General features: G+C 44.6%; 1 protein-coding gene across 9 annotated transcripts in view; it reads left to right on the top strand.

The window, feature by feature from the left end:
• CAB39L (calcium binding protein 39 like) overlaps positions 1–18048 on the top strand; it is a 112190-nt gene that overhangs the window by 53241 nt on the left and 40901 nt on the right. For 8 of the 9 annotated variants that reach the window (XM_019529954.1, XM_019529959.1, XM_019529956.1 and 5 more), the window contains one exon: positions 15319–15483. The exons of the other annotated variant lie outside the window; for it this stretch is intronic. In XM_019529954.1, coding sequence (XP_019385499.1) covers positions 15319–15483 — 165 coding nt within the window. The remainder of the gene's footprint in view (positions 1–15318; positions 15484–18048) is intronic. 9 annotated transcript variants of the gene reach the window in all.

The raw sequence follows: 18048 nt of genomic DNA, 5'->3' as shown, positions 1-18048 counted from the left end.
CCAGCTGACTTCCTGCCCTTTGGGCAGGGGGCTGGACTCGATGATCTCCCGAGGTCCCTTCCAGCCCTAATGTCTATGAAATCTAAGAAGGACTTATTAGAAGAGATGGGATCCACTTAACAAAGAGAAAGAGTGTCTTTATATAAATGCTTGTTTTAAGCATTTCTCATGGAGAAAATAGGGTAATCAGCTACATGAAATATTTATATACTAAAGTGAGTACATGGGGAATAGAAGAATTGGAGGTTCCTAGTACAGTAGTAGAATTATGATGCTATTGGTATTACGGAGATGTTATGGGATAGTTTGCATGACTAGAGTACTGTTATGGGTGGGTATAAGTTGTTCCGGAGGGGAGGAAAAAAGAGGAGGCGTTGCCCTATATATGAAAGAGATGTATGCATGTTCTGAGACACAGTATAAAGTGGGAGGTAGGCCTGTTGAAAGCCTCTGGGTAAAGGTCAGAGGGGAGAGCAGCAAGGGGGATGTCATAGTTGTTATCTGCTATATGCCACCAAACCAGGAGGAAAAAGTGTGCAAGGCCTTCTTTAAATAACTAACATGAGTTGGTTCTCATGGAGGACTTCATGTACTAATATCTGCTGGTTGGGAAAGAGCAGTACACAGGCATCAGATTCTTGGCGTGTGTTGGGCATAACTCTTTGTACATGTTGTAGAGGGGCCAAAAAGGGGGGAAATTTAATTTTGACTTGCTGCTCACAATAGGGAGGGATTGATTGGGAATATAAAGATGGAAAGTAACTTGGGTGACACTGACCATGAAATGATACACTTCAGGATTCCTGAGGGAAGGGAGGAAGGGGAGAATAAAAACACTGGGTTTCAGAAAAGCAGACTAATGCATTCAGGGAACTTGTGAGCAGGATCCCCTGGAAGGCAGTCTGAGGGGAAAAAGGAGTCTGGGAGAACTGGCTGTACTTTTTAAGGAGGTTGTGTTATGGGTTCAGGAACAAGCTATCTTGCTGTGATGGAAGAATGAGAAGTACAACAGGAGACTGTCTTAGCTAGACACTGATCTCAATGAGCTGAAACTCGAAAAAGGAATCGCACAAACAGTTGATACTTGGTCATATTACTAGGGAAGCATATAAGAATATTACATGGACACGCAGTGGGAAAAATCAGGAAGGCCCAGGCATGATTTGAGATGCAACCAGCAAGGGATATGAAAGGCAATAAAAAGGGATTCTAGAAGTATGTCAAGAGTAAGAAGATCCAAGAAAATGTAGGTCCTTTACAAAATGAAGAAGGCAGTCTAGTTCCAGATGATGCAGAGAAGGCTGAAGTATTGAATATCTTTTTTACTTCAGTCTTCACAAATAAAGAAGACAAGCAGAGTTGGCAATAAAGAAATGGAAGGAGCTAAATGGCTTAGTGTACAGAGAAAACAGGTTAGAGATCACTTAGAGAAGTTATATGCATCCAAGTTGGCAGGACTAGATGGGGAACACCTAGGGTACTGAAGGAATTGGCTGAGGTAATTTCAGAGCTATTGGCTGTCTTCTCTGAGAAGGTCAGCTGAGGTCCCAGATGATTGGAAAAGGCAAATATTTTGCCCATCTTTAAGAAAGCAATGAAAGAAGGAGGATTTGGGGAATTATAGACCATTTAGTCTGACCTCAATACCTGGAAAGATCATAGAGCAGACCCTCAAGGAATGCATTTTGGAGCACTCAAATGAGAACAGGTTGACTGGGAACAGCCAACATGGATTCACCAAGAGCAAAACATGCCTAACAAACTTAATTTCCTTCTATGATAAGGCAACAGGCTGTGTGGATGTGGGGAAAGCAGTAGATATGATGCACCTTGATTTTTAGCAAGGCTTTTGATTACCATCTCCCCCAACATTCTCTTTAACAAGCTAAGGAAATACTAGCTAAACAAAAGTACTGTAAAGTGGGTACATAATGGAAACAGGTTGGATCATTGTGGCCAATGAGACATCATTAATATCTAGTTGGGAGGAAGTATCAAGTGGGGCTTCCCAAGGGTATGTTCTGAGTCCAGTATTGCTCAACATCTTCAATTAATGATTTTGACCAGGGGTAGGCAGCCCCTGGCACGGGTGCCAGAGTGTGGCATTCAAAGGCATTTTGCTTGGCACATGTGCCTTGGGGTGGATGGCAGGGAAGGGACTGGGGCTACACTGCCACAACAAGAATTGAGTCCCTTGTGGCTCCCTCACCATCGCCCCTGGCATGCCAACATCTTACAAGTAAAGGTTGCGAGTGTTTTTGGCATTCTGCCCAAAAACTTTGATGACCCTGATTTGGACAATGGAATGATTGCATGCTTAATAAATTTGCAGATGATACAATACAAAATTGGGGAGAGTTGTACATAGGTGGGAGGGTAGGATCAAGAATGTCCTGGATAAGCTGGAGAAATGGCCTGAAATTAGATGAAATTCTGCAAGGACAAATGCAAAGTCCTGCACTTGGGATGAAATAATTGCATGCACAAATACAGACAGGAATAATTGGTTAGGCTTCAGTACTGCAGAAAAGGACCTGGGGGTTGCAGTAGACTAGAAGCTGAATATAAACCAACAGTGTGCTCTTGTTGGTTTAAAAAAAAGAAAAAAAAAAAGCCAACAGCATTCTGTAGCGTTACCTACAGCGTTAGCAGGAACATTACCTACAAATTGAGGGAAGTGATTCTTCTGCTCTATTTGAAACTAGTGAGGCATCACTTCAGGTACTGTGTCCAGTTTTGGGCCCCACACTTCAAGAAAGATGTGGAAAAAATGGAGTCCAGCAGAGAGCAACAAAGATGATTAGAGGCTTGGGAAGCATGACTTTTGGGGAAAAGCTGAAATAATTAGGGTTATTTAGTCTAGAGATGAGAAGACTGAGTGGAAATTTGATAACTGTCTGATAAACACCTGAAGGGTAACTTATACAGAGGATGATGCTGAACTTTTCCTCATGGCTACTGGGGACACAGTTAGTAGTAATAACCTGAAACTGCAGCAGAAGAAATTTAAATTGGAGATTAGGAAGAACTATCTGACTATGAGGGTGGTTAACGCTGGAAACAGGCTACTGAGAGAAATTGTAAAATCTCTATCCCTGGAAATTTTTCAAGAACAGGTTAGACAGACTTGACTGGAATGGTTTAGTTGGGGATGATATTGCATTGAGCAGCGGGCTGAACTAGATGACCTCATGAAGTCCCTTCCAACCCAACCTTCCCATGATCCCAGCAACATGGTAGTATTTCAGCAGTGCCTCATTAGTTACACAGAAGTGTAACTAATGCCATACTTTGGTCTTAGTTCCTGAGGGAAAATTAAAATAAAATCAAGCCACATCACTGTCATGCTCTAGTTCTGGCAAAACAGTTGGTGCTTGAGTCTAATTGGTTTGTATTGTTGCAAGGCAAGACCAAAGTCTTTTTTAAAACATGGCACTGACATTTGTAATGTTCTTTAACGCTGTCAGGTGAGTAATATGTACTGGACCCTCGTGTCCCAGCAGCCTCATTTATAGCAGTAAATATGTTGCTAAGCAGGTTAGAAGATTAGGTTAGGGAAGGACTCTTAAAATATTTTAGCATTATAAAATTCTAAAGCCAAAACTCTCAAGGGCCAAGGAGGTGATCCTCCCCCTCTATGCAACACTGGTCAGGCCACAGCTGGAGTACTGTGTCCAGTTCTGGGCGCCACACTTCAGGAGGGATGTGGACAACATTGAGAGGGTCCAGAGGAGGCCACTTGCATGCTCAGGGGGCAGCAGGGCAGACCCTACAATGAGAGACTGCGGGACCTGAACCTGTTCAGCCTTCACAAGAGAAGGCTGAGGGGGGACCTGGTGACCATCTCTAAATTCACTAGGGGGGACAAGAAGGGTTTGGGAGAGACCTTGTTTCCCCTAGTGCTCCCTGGCATAACAAGGAATAACGGCCACAGGTTGTTGGAGAGTAGGTTTAGATTAGACATCCGTAAGAACTACTTCACAGTTAGGGCGGCTAGGATCTGGAACCAACTTCCAAGGGAAGTGGTGCTGGCTCCTACCCTGGGGCTCTTTAAGAGGAGGCTTGATGCCTACCTGGCTGGAGTCATTTGAGCCCAGTTTGTTTTTTTTTCTCCTGCCCAGGCAGGGGGTCAGACTTGAAGATCTACAACTCCTTCCCTTCTGACCCTACTTCTATGATTCTGTGAAGATATGTACTTATTTATTATTTGTTAAACACCAATATTATGCTTATCCATAAACAAAACTCAGAGGAAGGCCTCGTCTGTGCATCTCATTACTTTAATTCTAAATGGCCTTTTAAATATTACTTGTATTGTCGCAGCATCTGGAAGACCCCCACGATCTTTGACTAAGGCCTCACTGCTAGACACTGCAAACATAACAACCAAATTAAAAAGTCCTTGCTCCAAAGAACTTAGTTGAGCACGATCAAGTTAGATATTAGTTTAGTGTCTAATAATTCCTGAAACAGGATGTGTATTTTGAACTTGCAGAGATATAGTAATATGAAAGCTTGTTTCTTTTCTTGACTTATCATTCTATTACCATCAACAGCAATGATTAGGCAATTTAGCTGTGAGGAAACTAATTCTAGGCATCTTTGTTGTGTTATACAAATTATTAGTCTTAACTCTCATTGCTTAACTGGTTGAAAAGTATGAAAAATATGTTAGTGACAAGAAAGCAACTGTTTCATACACAGAGGAGTCTCAAAACATGCATCACAAATTGGAGGAGTTGTGCAAATTTATTCACAAAGAGAGAATAGACTTCTGGTCATACAACAGCCAGTGGAACAATTTGTATTAGATAGGTGATTCATTCAGCTTGATAACTGTCCTTAGGAGCTGTTATAGTTCAGCATCTACAACAGAGAATGTGATATTTCATAGTTAGCAGAAATGAGGTTACTGTACATTATGCTTTGTGTATCAACAAATATGCTATTTGTTGCATCAGGGCAGTATAAAAAAGTGCTGAGATTTTTGTTAAAGAAAACAGTTGAAAAGTCCAGACAGGCCAAGCTCTTCTAGTTTTATTGATGAAGACTATAAAGAATCTAATCAAACAGCTATGATGAATACCATACATTACCCACAGTATCGCTTCTGGAAATGGGTCCCTTGTGGTGGCTGAATCAGTTCATGGAGCAAATTTGACACATATTTATAGCTTTCTTGTTTTAAAACAAATTGACCAATACCCTATTTTGTACATTATCAGATTTTTACAACATTTTTCATATAATTTATCAATATTATGCAACTCATTTTTGCTTTCTTCAAAACCAACTTAGATTTACTTAGTGAAGCAAAAGCTGCTGGCAAGGGTATGCTTGCTGGACATCAGTAAAATCATATGTTTAGTCCTGTCTGTTATGCTTTTCTCCTGGGTCTAAAGAGTGCTATAGCTGGTAACAGCTTGATGTAAGTAAAGTAGGATTGGAGTTTGGTTTACAACTTAGCATAGGTATATAGATGTAAATACATACATGTGTATATATGATTCAAAAAACTAATAGACATAAAACATGTAATATGATGGATCAACAAAACAAAGCTTCCAGGTTCTGACAAAATGCCTTTTATCTGGCATTTTATTTTATTGCGACTCTGGTGCAGTGCTTTTTAGTGATGTCTGTGAGGAAACATTGCAGAGCAGGTCGATTAAAGTTTATGTAAAGGCTATAAAAGAAAGGAGTTAAAATCAACCTAATAACCCACCTCCAAATTTCCCATATTTCAACATTGATTTCTGTAGAATCTTTCATGGCAAAAGGCTACATCCTCCAGAGCTTAATCCTTACACTTTACTTTTGAGATGAGTGTAAAGTATATACAAGGGAAGTGAGGATAGAAATTGATAGGTGCTTTATGATGGCAAGATCTTGACTTGTGCGCACTGGCAATAGACAAACATTAAAGTGATGGCTATCCTGGGAATAGGCCTGTACTGAAGTCTCAGCTCATCTTCCTTTCTGTACATTGTTAATTGCCTCAGGTTCAACAAATAATCTCATTTTAGTCATTTGAGATTAATGTAAGCTGTTCTGTTTAGAATTCTGTGCAGTGTTCTTCCTCATGCCCTTGTTCTTCTGAAAATAAAATCAGACAAATTCATTTATTTTGTAATGTCATGATCTGTAAAGAATTTGAACAAGATGATTTTGGCTTAATTATGAAAAAGACGGGACTGTGTTTAGGGGAACATAGTATATGTATCAATTTTTTATGTAACATTTTCTTTTCTACAGCTGTATTTTTACTGTACTGGTGCTAAAGATGGCTTCTCTTTCTTCAGTTTTATACTACTGCCAATTGCTATTGCATCTGAACACCTTCCATTTTAGGTCAGTAGAATCATAGAAAATAAGGGTTGGAAGGGACCTCAGGAAGTCATCTAGTTCAAACCCCTGCTCAAAGCAGGACCATCACCAACTAGATCCTCCCAGCCAAGCCTTTGTCTAGCCAGGTCTTTAAAAACTCCAGGGATGGAGAGTCTACAACCTCTCTGGATAACCTGCTCCAGTGTTTTACTACTCTCCTAGTGAGAAAATTCTTCCTAATATCTAACCAAAACTTGCTGCAATTTGAAACCATTGCTCCTTGTACTGTCATCTGTCACCACTGAGAACAAACTAGCTCCATCCACTTTCAAATCCCCCTTCAAGTAGTTGAAGGGTGCTATTAAATCCCCTCAGTCTTCTCTTCTGCAGAATAAATAAGCCCAGTTCCCTCAGCCTCTCCTCATAAGTCACGTGTCCCAGCCCCCTCACCATTTTCATTGCCCTCCGCTGAATTCTCTCAAACTTGTCCACTACCTTTCTGTAGTGGGGGGGACCCAAAACTGAACGCAGTCTCACCAGTGCAGAATAGATGGCAATAATTACTTCCCTTGGTTTGCTGGCAACACATCTACCAATGCAGCCCAGTATGCCTTCAGCCTTCTTGGCAACAAGAGCACACTGTTGGCTCATATCTGCTTATTGTCCACTGTAACCCCCAGGTGCGTTTCTGAAGAGCTGCTGCCCAAGCAGTCAGTCCCCAGCCTGCACTGGTGCATGGGATTGTTCTGCCCTAAGTGTAAGACTGTGCATGTGTCCTTGTTGAACCTCAGAATATTCCTTTTGGCCCAATCCGCCAATTTGTCTAGGTCACTCCGAATCCTAGCCCTACCCTCCAGCATATCTACTACTCCCCCCAGCTTGGTGTCATCTGCAAATTTGCTGAGGATGCACTCTATGCCATCTTCCAGGTCACTGATGAAGACATTGAACAAAACCAGCCCCTGAGGCACTTCACTTGATACCGGCTGCCACCTAGACATTAAACCATTGATTAATACACTCTGAGCCTGATGCTCCAGCCAGTTTTCTATCCACCTTACAGTCCATTTATCCAGCCTGTACTGTCTTAGCTTGCCTATAAGAATGTTATGGGAGACCATATCAAAAGCCTTGCTAAAATCAAGGTATACCACATCCACTGGTCTCCCTGCATCCGCAGAGCCAATCATGTCATCATAGAAGGCAATCAGTTGGTCAGGCATGACTTGCCCTTGGTGAATCCATGCTGACTGTTCCTAATCACCTTCTTCAAGTGCTTAGAAATGGATTCCTTGAGGATCTAGTCCATGCTTTTTCTAGGGACTGAGGTGTGAGGCTGACTGCTCTGTAGTTCCCTGGACCACCTTCTCTTTCTTAAATATGGGCACTATATTTGCCTTTTTCCAATCATCTGGGACCTCTCCTGATCACCATGAGTTTTCAAAGATCATGGCCAGTGGTTCTGCAATCACATCAGCCATCTTCAAGTGTATCCTATTCAGCCCCATGGACTTGTATATGTCCAGCTTTTCTAAATAGTCCATAACCTGTTCTTTTGCCACTGTTGGCTGCTCACCTTCTCCCCAAACTGTGCTGCCAGGTGCAGTAGTCTGGGAGCTGACCTTGCCTGTGAAGACTGAGGTGAAAGGGACACTGAGTACTTCAGCCTTTTCTGCATCCTCCATCACTAGGATGCCTCCCCCATTCAGTAAGGGATCTGCACTTTCCCTGATCTTCCTCTTGCTGTCAACATCGTAGTAGAAAACTGTCTTGTTACCCTTCACATCCCTTACTAGTTGCACCTCCAATTGCTCTTTGGCCTTCCTGACTTCATCCCTGCATGCCCAAGCAATACCCTTATATTCCTCCCTAGTTTTGTCCACGTTTCTACTTCTTATAAGCTTTCTTTTTGTGATTTAGTTTACTGAAGAGTTCTCTGCTAATCCAAGCTGGTTTTCTGCCATGCTTGCTAGTCTTCCTGCAGATTGGGATGGTTTGTTCCTGCACTTTCAGTAAGGTTTCTTAAAGTACAGCCAGCTCTTTTGGACTCTTCTCCCCTCAGTCTGGCTTCCCAGGGGATCCTGCCCATGGGTTCCCTGAGTGAGTCGCAGTCTGCTTTTCTGAAGTCCAGGGTCTTTACTCTGCTGCTGTCCATCCTTTCTTTCCTCAGGATCATGAACTCAGTTATCTCATGGTTGCTGCTGCCCAAGTTGCCATTTACTAGTACATTCCCCACCAATTCTTCCCTGTTTGTGAGCAGCAGGTCAAGAGCATAGCCCCTAGTTGGTTGCTCCAGTACTTGCACCCCAAAAACTTCCTGGATTGTCTGTGCACTGCTGTATTGACATCCCAAAAGATGTCAGGATGGCTGAAGTGTCCCATTAAAACCAGGGCCTGTGATTGGAAAACTTCCGCTAGATGTTTGAAGAAAGCCTCATCCACCACTTCCTCCTGGTCTGGTGGTCTATAGCAGACCCCCACCATGACATCACCCTTGTTGCTCTGTTCTCTGACGCTAACACAGAGACTTTCAACAGGCCTATCTTCAGTTTCATACTGAAGCTCTGAGCAATCATGTGGCTCATTTACATAAATTGCATTTCTTCCTCTTCTCTCGCCTGTCCTTCCTGAACAGTTTGTACCCATCCATGACAGTGCTCCAGTGACATGAGCTATCCCACCAAACTCTGTTATTCCAATCACATCATAGTGCTGTGACTGTGCGAGCACTTAGGATAGAAGAATCCCATGCACCACTACAGGCTAGGGACCAAGTGGCTAAGCAGCAGCTCTGCAGAAAAGAACCTGGGGGTTACAGTGGATAATAAGCTGAATATGAGTCAGCAGTGTACCCTTGTTGCCAAGAAGGCTAACAGTGTACTGGGCTGCATTAGTAGGAGCATTGCCAGCAGATCAAGGGAAGTAATTATTCCCATCTATTCTGCACTGGTGAGGCCATAGCTGGAGTACTGCACTCAGTTTGGGGTCTCCCCACTACAGAAAGGTAGTGGACAAGTTCGAGAGATTTCAGCAGAGGGCGGTGAAAATGGTGAGAGGGCTGGGGCATGTGGCTTAGGAGGAGAGGCTGAGGGAACTGGTCTTATTTAGTCTGCAGAAGAGAAGACTGAGGGTGGGATTTGATAGCAAGCTTTAACTATCTGAAAAATGGTTTAAAAAGAGGATGTAGCTAGACTGTTCTCAGTGGTGACATGACAGAACAAGTAACAATGGTTTCAAGTTGCAGCAAGGAAAGTTTAAATTGGATATTAGGAAAAAAATTCTCACTAGGAGGGTACTGAAGCACTGGAACACAGATTACCCAGAGAGGTGGTGCAATCTCCATCCTTGGAGGCTTTTAAGGCCTGGCTTGGCAAAGCCCTGGCTTGGATGATCTAGTTGGGAATGGTCCTGTTTTAAGCAGGGGGTTGGACTAGATGACCTCCTGAGGTCCCTTCCAGCCCTAATTTTCTATGATTCTATGATCTATCATATCTCCCCATTAACTGAGGGTCAACTCTCAGTATGGTGTGGGTTTTTGATTTCTTAGGATGTGTGGAAGGGAGTTGTGAATAGAAAGGATGCTTCACTTTTTATTAAAGCATTGCTTTCTTGAAAGAAAGGTTTCTCAAAAAAGGCTTTGCAAAGTTTTCTGAAAATGGTCAGTCTCAATTCATTTGATCTCTTCTGGAAGAGTGGTCTACATTCAGGTCCTCTTTACTGAGATTGCTCTGCTTTGTCCCTTCGTTTAGTAGGCGTAATCTTGAACCTGTGATCTGCATCTGTGCTGAGGAATTCAGCTGCTGCAGTGTTTCATATTATTGACATGCTTATGACAGCCAGGCCTGTAAGGTTTCTCTATGTTTTTCCAGGGATCTTGAAAAGATACAGGGATAACATGCATCTCTCTGCAGGTAAGGGTTATGGGAAAGGAGGAGCAATTGCGCTTCATTCTTGGTTGGTGTGGGGAGATGAGATGTCTTAAGCCAAGGCATCAATAGGACTGATGAACAGGTGACTGAACTACTGTACCAACTCATCAGCACCTTGGCTTTTTCTGCTTAGGCAAGCTGAAAATCTATGGAGTACAGAGTCTTCAAGAGTAGACCAGCTCTGGTTGTTGAATACCCTGTTGGGAAACAAAGTCAGTGGTGCCTGGATGAAGTGGTCACCAGATTAGGAGTGAATTATGTCAGGGATGTCTAAAGTATATAGTCTGAGGCAGAAGAGATGCTACATGATGGCTGCATGTGTGGATCTGGAGATTGCATGGAAGAATATTATGTTTTCCATATCAGTGCGGTGATCCAGTAGTTTATGTGCAGGTTGAAATCACTGAGAGGAAGGAATCTGAGGGATTCTCTTATCATGCTGGGCTGCAGCTTTGTAAGACCTAAAGTAGTTTCCAAAGTTTCCATCTAGTGTTGCATACACCATTGGAAACCCTTGGTGATTGTTGCCCTTTGCCTCACAGATCATATAGAAATACTTGCATTTTTGTTTCTATGATAGAATATCTTCTGCCTCTGATGTTTGAGCAAATGTCCCTCTTAGAAACAAGGTACTTGGATATTTCAACAATATATGCCATTATAAAAATCTAGAAAGTTTAAATAGAAGTAACAAAGTAAAGGCTAGCAGTGAGAAGGAGATTCATATTGAGGGTATCTTTGTAGCTAGATTATGGGGGGGTAGGGCAGAGAAGAGATTTGGCCAGGAATTGGTTTAAAAATAAAAGCAGCTTTGAATGATTAGGGGTGATGAAAGGCAGGTTCCAGAGTATCAAAGAGGGAATGAAAGGAGAGGAAGTTGGTGTACTTTGTGTAGACTGAATTTACAAAGGGTTTAGAGGTAAGATAGAGAAGGTAGTAGTTTAACAGAGAAGTGATGCTTTATAACTGCCATCCATGCTGCAATATTTTACAGTTGATTTCCCAGCCCTGCTTTGGTTCTTTATTTTTCTGTCTGCATTGTGATGTCTAAAACTAAAGCATAAAGTCCTTATGGAGGATTTTATTTTAACTGTCAAAAAAAAGTATTTACTTTTAGAAACAAAAGCAAGATCCTTTTTAACTGCAAAATGCCAGAAATTTTCATACTCAAGCAAGTAGAATGAGTGAAAAACCAGAAAATGAATGAGGTTTTTTTTCTTTGAATAGGAAAATATTTGCACATTTCTCATGAAGACTTAGATCTTCAGTTCACAAGATAAAACCCCTGGAGCTAAGCCCATCTGTACTCTGTGGGATAGCTCTACTGACATATCCCTAATATCTGAAAGTTAAAAATAGGCTTGATTTTTTTTTTTTTTGAGTGAGATATATTAATCAAAAAAGTGACCATGAAGATTATTTAAGGGCAGGAACTTTGGTTTGGTTTCATAAATGTTTGGATAAAATTCTCTTGTGTGTAAATTCATCTGCAGGCAAGGTTCTTTGAATGACACATTTTATTAGACCAGCTGAGTAGAGATTATTGTTTGGGTTGTCTGAAGGACTCTTATGTCATGTCCAGATCACTCATTGGCCTATCTGTCCTGGTTTACAACTGCAGAACTGGCACAGTAAGGGGGCACATCTTGTATAGCACTAAGCACCTGCTGGATGTTCTGCAGTAAGGTATTGAAGGTAAGGAGGCCAATTCAGATCTCACAGACATACTGTAAATCTTAGTTCTGCTGAAATCCAGTTAGACCAGGGTGAGAGTTCTGAGAGAACAGCGTTACTCCAGAAGTTCCTGCCTGGAAGAGTTTGCAGTACATATAGTGTGATTTTTTTTTTTTTTCCCCCTCTATCACATCATCAGTTGTTTTAAATAGCTTGATAATACATTTTTTTTTTTTTACAAATCTAGAGACTTTTCATTCAGCAGAAACAAGAGGTGGGCTCAAACAAAGAGTCTGGACATCCATCAAATTTTGAGGTGCTCAATATTTTTAACTTGGATTTGAATCAAATTTAGCAAATGCCTTATGTCCCTTTACTGAACTAAACCAAATCCTTAGTTTGTAATTTGTGCCAGTGTATGAGCGTTTAAAATCTGAATCTGGAGCAGCATCTAGATTGTGTCTCTTGGGCCATCCCAAGCAGAAATACTGTATTTACTTGATTCTAAGACAAGTATTTTCCCCCATTCAATATGAGGAAAACAAAACTCATCTTAACTGAGTGTCAGACTGCTTCATTTGGGAGATGTGGGGAGCAGCTGTGCAGGGAGTCTTGCTCAGCTGGGGACAGTGATGGTTCCTCCTTCCCTGCCTAGCTCCCCTGTTGTCCAGGAGCAGTCTGGAAGGAGTAACTTGTGTGCTACCCTGGCCACAGTGGGCTTCCTGCACAGCCTGTCCCCACAGCTCCTAGCTGGAGCGGTCCAGTGCAGGCGTGGGAGGAGTCCCAGAGCGGCTCCTGACCTGTGCTGCAGGGAGCAGCTGTGACAGTGCACAGATTTCTCCTTTCAGCCTGCTCCTGGCCATCAGGGAAGATAGTGGGGGGAGTTTGCCAGCTGGGGAAGGAAGAACCTGTGTGCTGTTGACTCTGTCTCCAGCTAAGCCAGGCTCCCAGCTCAGCTGCTTCCTTCAGTGCAGGGTAGGAGCAGGTCAGGAGTGCCTTTGGCACTCCCTCCATGCTTGCATCAGCAGGAGACAGTGGCAGCATTGCACAGATTCTTCCTTCCAACTCCTGTTCATGGCCAACAAGGCAGATGGGGATAGGAAGAGGAGCCAGACGGGGAGCAGGGGTTGGAAGGAGAAACGTGTGTGCTGCCTCTGCTGTCCTTAGCCAAGCCAGATTCCTTGCCATGAAGCGCAGGGCAGGAGTGACTCTGGGGCCCTCTCTGAGCCCAGATCAGCCAGGGACAGCAGCAGAATTGGTCGGAAGCAGTGCAGATCATTGGGTGGGGGGCTGGGGGAAAGTGTAGGGGCAAAGTGATGGGGAGGTAGACATGGGGGATGGAGGAGGTAAGTTGGGGGCAGCAAGCACTGGGGGGAGCAAGGAGCAGGGATCTACCTCCCTGCCCCTGCTTTTCTCACAGGTTGCCCCCCTGATGCCACAGTGGTTGATGGGGAGGGATGGGGATGAATTTAAGATGCCCCTTCCATAATTGGATTCTAGACATGGAAAATTATAACAGATATATAATTTTCCATGTCTAGAATCTAATTATTGGGGGTGAGATCTTAAATTTGAAGTCATCTTGGATTTGGGTATATACGGTAGTTCACTTATAGGTGCAGATGGGCAGGAAATGGTTTTCTTCTGGTTGAAAAAACAAAGATCCATGCATAAAATATTAATTCAGCCAAAGGTGGAGTAGATAGCCCAGGAAATGAAAGATCAAAAATAAAGGTTTTGCTTCAGTAAGTCTCTATTTATAAAAAGTGAAACAGTCCCAAGAGAGGAGAACTCCACCCCAAAAGACTGGCAGCTTGGTAGTCATGGCGCTCACCTGGAATGTGAGACAGAAGATTAGATCACTCACAGATCTGAGAAAGTGGATGCTTGAACCTAGGTTTTGAACATCCCAGGAGAATATCTTAACCCACAGCTCCCAATTTGTTCTGCAGTGGTGTACTCTTTTTGCCTCCCTTTCTGTCACTGGCCAGGTTCTGTCCTGGCCCTAGAAAACTTTTTGTGTAAAAGGTTTTCTGACAGCAAACAAATATAACAGCTGTTCAGTTGGAGAATTCCTGATTTACTGCTTGCAAGGTCTATATTAATCAAAAGGAAATTGAATGAGGAAGAAGAGGAGGTTAAAAAGGTTTTTTGATTCTGTTGTGTTTGCTGACAGCTATTGTGTGCAAGTGGAAGCAGGGTAGGTGGTTTAGCAGTTATAGCCTGAGACTTCAGGGTTAAATAGGCATCACCAAATGAAGCAGATCAGCACTTAATTGTGTGAAGCAGACATTGCCCTCTGTCCCACAGGGTTGGGTCCCTGCCACCCCCACAAGTGGCAGGAGCCTTATCTCATGGGACAAGACTTGGGCACATTCTGCATACAGGGGAACCCAGGTTTTCTTGCCTGCAGGGCATGTCCAGGGATTCACTTGGTGCCTCGCTGCCGTGCTCTGGGCCTTCCTGTGGGTCCCATGCTGCTGCATTTCTCTGCACTAGGTCCCATGCCCAGGTCCATTTTTCAAATGGGGAAACCCAGGCAGGTACTTCAGGGGCCCAATCCTGTGTACCTTGTCAATTCTCCTGAAGCCCTGGGAGCACTGGCCTGGAGTGGCAGGAAAGTGCTTTCCTTCCAGAAGGTAAACTGATGTCCAGCGCAAAAAAGCAGTATAAATGTGTATCGCCTATGTGGCTGCACAGTTTGGTCATTTGTGGTGCAACAAAGATCACGGATGTCTGTTTGCTTGGCCTTTGTGCTGCCATAAAAATTGTCTGTTTCCAACTTCAGTGTCTGTATGTTCTGTAAATAAGTTCCTACCTAAAGACAGTGGGCCAGGCATTTGCTGGTGGTAGAGTGCCTCAGTGGCAAGGAAGCGTAAGTGATGGTAGTCCAAAGCTGACAGGTTCAAAAAGACTTACTTAGGTTTCTTGGAATGGGGTGATTACAGCTCTAAAAGTCTTTTAGCTTTGGGTGGAAAAGAAGTGCATCTAGAGCATCTCCGTCACATCTCCCACCACTGAAATTCGTGTGGAATCTCTTGGTAGAAACCAAGAGAGGGTAACAATAGGAATACTGCCTGTCTTTGTATGTGGAGAATCTTTCAAGTGCAAGGGATCTTGTAATGCAAGGAAGTAATTGCATGCCCTTTACATGCAGTAGATATTGTGCTGCATTTGCAACCCCCCAACAGCTGAGTGGTTTGCCTTGGTAGGGCGAGCAGGATCAAGCCTGACTTTCTCAGCTTCAAGTTCTGCATAAAAATAATAAAGTATTTACTGACGCATTTCAGCACCAAAAACTAGCTATTGTACAAAGCTGTGTTTAATTTTTTTCTTTGTTACCAGTTTCATTTACACAAAAATAATTAATGTATTCTTTGATCTCTAGGCATCAGAAGAAGTGTCAAAATCACTGCAAGCAATGAAGGAAATTCTCTGTGGTACCAGTGACAAGGAGCCACCTACGGAGATGGTGGCTCAATTAGCACAAGAATTATACAACAGTGGCCTTCTTGTGACTCTTATAGCCAATTTGCAGCTGATAGATTTTGAGGTAGGTCCCCCTTATTCTAATTTTAAGTATACAAAGAAAATCTGCCTTTCTGTTTGATCATGATGTTGTCATTAAGGGTCTGCCTACACCAGGGTGGGCAAAATACGGCCTGCGGGCCGGATCCAGCCTGCCATGCGCTTTCATCCAGCCTGTGGCGCCCACCAACTAATTGTACTGGGGTGGGAGCAAGGTGCCCACGTATACACCCCGCTCCCCACAACATACCCTATTGGGCCTTACTCCCACCCTCATGGGTGGAAGTGCCTGCCCGGTCTGGCCAACATACAGCTTCTAGGATGGTCTGCTGCTGCAACTGCTGGGGAACCTGCTCAGCTTCCCCAGCATCTGGTTTGCTCTGGGCAGAAGGTGGGGAAGTGGCGGGGGTGGGGAGCAAGCTGCAGCTGGGCAGAAGTTTGGAACTTGGGGCTGGGACTGGTCTCATAGTTTCATAGTGCTAAGGGTCGGAAGGGACCTAAACAGATCATCAGGTCCGACCCCTCCCGCCCCAGCCAGGAGTGGGTGCTGTGGAAATATCACCCCAGCCAAATATCTGTCCAGCCTCCTCTTGAAGACTCTCAAGGTAGGAGAGAGCACCACCTCACTTGGGAGCCCATTCCACAGCCTGGCAGCTCTGACTGTAAAGTAATGTGTCCAGCCTGAACCTTCTCTCTAACAATTTGTGGCCATCATTCCTAGTAACCCCGGGTGGTGCCCGGGGGACCAGAGCCTTCCCCAGTTCTCACTGGTTTCCCCTAGTGAGTTTGTAAACAGCCACCAGATAGCCTCTCAGCCTTCTGTGGTGGTGGGTCAGAGTTTACGCCCAGGGAGTTGGCAGCAGCACAGATCTCGGGTGGCACTGTTTGGGTGTAAGGGAGGGTGAGGGGGTGTGGGGACTTCCCCCACACTCATCCCATGGTGCACATGGCTCCAACCAGTGCTACACATTACAGGGAGGAGAGCAGCCTGGCTAGTCTGCCTCTATAATGGGGGCTCTCCACTGTGCATGCACAGCTTCTGCAGTTGCGAGCCACCAGGAGCTGGATGCGTGCTGGAGCTGGATGTGTGTACTGCTCCCTGCCATGCTGGTCCTTGGACTCCACCGGAAGTGGAGGGGAGCCCCAGCCCCTACTTACCTGTGGAATCCCTGGACCTGCGTGGCAGGGGATGGAAATGCACTGGCTCCAGCGCATGGAGCTTCCCCCCCGATGTGCAGTACTGGCTGGAGCTGCATGCTGCTGGCACTAGTGCCTGCACTGAGCACGAGTGCCCTGAGTGTCCTTGCCACCTGCTGCTATTGCCACCTGTGGAGCTGTGCACCATGGGAGGGGCAGAGGTTCCCCCCACCCTCCCTCACACCCCACAAATGGCCCACAACCACAACCTGTCCTCCCAAACCTCCAATATACCTATGCCCCCAAATACATCCCCCATGTGTGTATACACACACATATCCCACCATACACACCCCACCTTATACCCCCCACACCAACACACACACACCACTACACAATATACAAGACTAAGAATTTCTTTTTGAGTTATCATGCAATCTCTATATATGGTATGCAAACACACATCATGACAAAAATATTTTTTCTAATAAAATATGTTATAGTGGGTGTTTCACTTTTTGTGTATGATTTGTTATGTTTCTGGTTCTCAGATGGCATTCCCCCATCCCAAAAGGAGTATTTGTGGGGGGAAAGAGGAGGGGCTTCTGATGGCAGAGGGTAGGGGTTAGGGGGCAGGACTTCCAATCCCAAAATGATGGCTGGGAGTGGAGCTACCCATGTAGCCCTTAGAAAGATTACAAACCTCGTAAAGCAGCCCTTCAAACAAAATAATTGTCTGCCCCTGGTCTACGCTGATATTTAGGGTTCACTCTCCAACCTGATGAGCCATATGATCTGCCCCTCCCTATCTGTATCTTACCTGGAAGTCTCCAGCAGAGCATTGTGCTGTAGAAACTAAAAGTGGGATGCAAAAGGGCCAAAAGATTTGGATTTTCTAGTGATGGATTTCAAGCGTTTGGAGTAGAGGTGCACTGATGCATTGGTCCACTATCAGATCGGAACTGACGTAAAGGCAATTTTTTGAATTAGAAATTGGCCCGATGCAGCCAGTAATTTGTTTGTTAAATGCCTGAATGTGTGCACAGCTGCAGCACAGCAAGTAGGCAGTGAGGAGCAGAGCTGGCAGCATGGAGCACTACATGCAGCTGGTAAGTCTGGTGTAGTGGAAGGGGGAGGGGAGGAGCATGGGGGGCAAATCAAGGGCCCCACGGTGAGGGAGGGTGTAGGGTGGGGTTAGGGCTGGGGCAGGGACTAGGACTGGTGCGGGACAGAGGCATGACTTAATGGGGGGGGGGCCACGGGAAGGGAGGGGGAGGCAGCTGCCACCACTGCATATGGCTTGTCCATTGCTCATCTGGCAGCTCCTGCCACCTTGTCCGGGAGGGCACTGGGCGGGGTGTGCCCCTGGATATGCCTGGGGTGGGCTGGGGCCAGGCTCTTCACAGCTGAGCAGATTCGGGAGCATATGCTCCTTCCTGCCCCCACCCCCACC

Source organism: Crocodylus porosus, unplaced genomic scaffold (genome assembly GCF_001723895.1).
Source record: "Crocodylus porosus isolate Cpor-Errol unplaced genomic scaffold, CroPor_comp1, whole genome shotgun sequence".
Taxonomy (NCBI): domain Eukaryota; kingdom Metazoa; phylum Chordata; order Crocodylia; family Crocodylidae; genus Crocodylus; species Crocodylus porosus.
This window is presented reverse-complemented; position numbering and strand designations above follow the sequence as displayed.